The 559-nt window shown below is 67.6% G+C and overlaps 1 protein-coding gene across 1 annotated transcript in view; it reads left to right on the top strand.

Moving 5' to 3' along the window:
• The window catches only part of GRM2 (glutamate metabotropic receptor 2), a gene marked incomplete at its 5' end in the record, with an annotated part of 6,696 nt that extends 6,256 nt beyond the window's left edge, over positions 1-440 (top strand). The window contains 2 exon segments of the mRNA XM_029085578.1: positions 10-94; positions 367-440. Coding sequence (XP_028941411.1) covers positions 10-94; positions 367-440 — 159 coding nt within the window.
• Positions 441-559: the final 119 nt, after the last annotated feature.

Here is a 559-nt window from a genome sequence, read left to right as displayed (position 1 = left end):
GTTGGGAAGGGCAGGGGGGCAGCACCCGGGGCACCCCAGCACGGGACCCTGAAGGAAATTGGGGTGTGGGGTTGGGCACGGCTGGAAACAGGGGGTAAGAGGACACTGCGTCCCCGAGGGCTCATCCCTGGCTCTGTCCCAGTGCCCCACCTCACGTAGCTGAGCCCCACGGCTGCAGCATGGTCTGCTGGGGGGTACCCCTCCCGGGGGTCTGTTGTCATTCTGGGGGTACATGGCTGCCCTGGGCACCCTCCACCTCAGCTCTGGGGAACGCAGCTCCCCAGGCACCCATTGCCACCCCAGTGGGATGCCCTGGGTGCTGCTGCCAGACCCCAACCTGCCCCTGACTGCTGCCTTCCCGGCCAGGCTCAGCCTCGCAGTACGTGCCCACGGTGTGCAACGGCCGTGAGGTGGTGGACTCCACGACGTCGTCCTTGTGAAGGATGGGAGGACCAGGCCGTGGTGCTGCCGCTCCTGCCCATGGCTGCACTGTACCCCAGCTCCATCCCTCAGGAGCACAGTGCCCGTGGCACAGCCTGATCAGGGGCCAGAGGCAGCC

Source organism: Antrostomus carolinensis, unplaced genomic scaffold (genome assembly GCF_000700745.2).
Source record: "Antrostomus carolinensis isolate BGI_N321 unplaced genomic scaffold, ASM70074v2 scaffold31746, whole genome shotgun sequence".
In the NCBI taxonomy this organism is placed as follows: Eukaryota; Metazoa; Chordata; class Aves; order Caprimulgiformes; family Caprimulgidae; genus Antrostomus; species Antrostomus carolinensis.
Note: the sequence above shows the minus strand (reverse complement) of the source record. Positions and strands in the feature narration are given on the sequence as shown.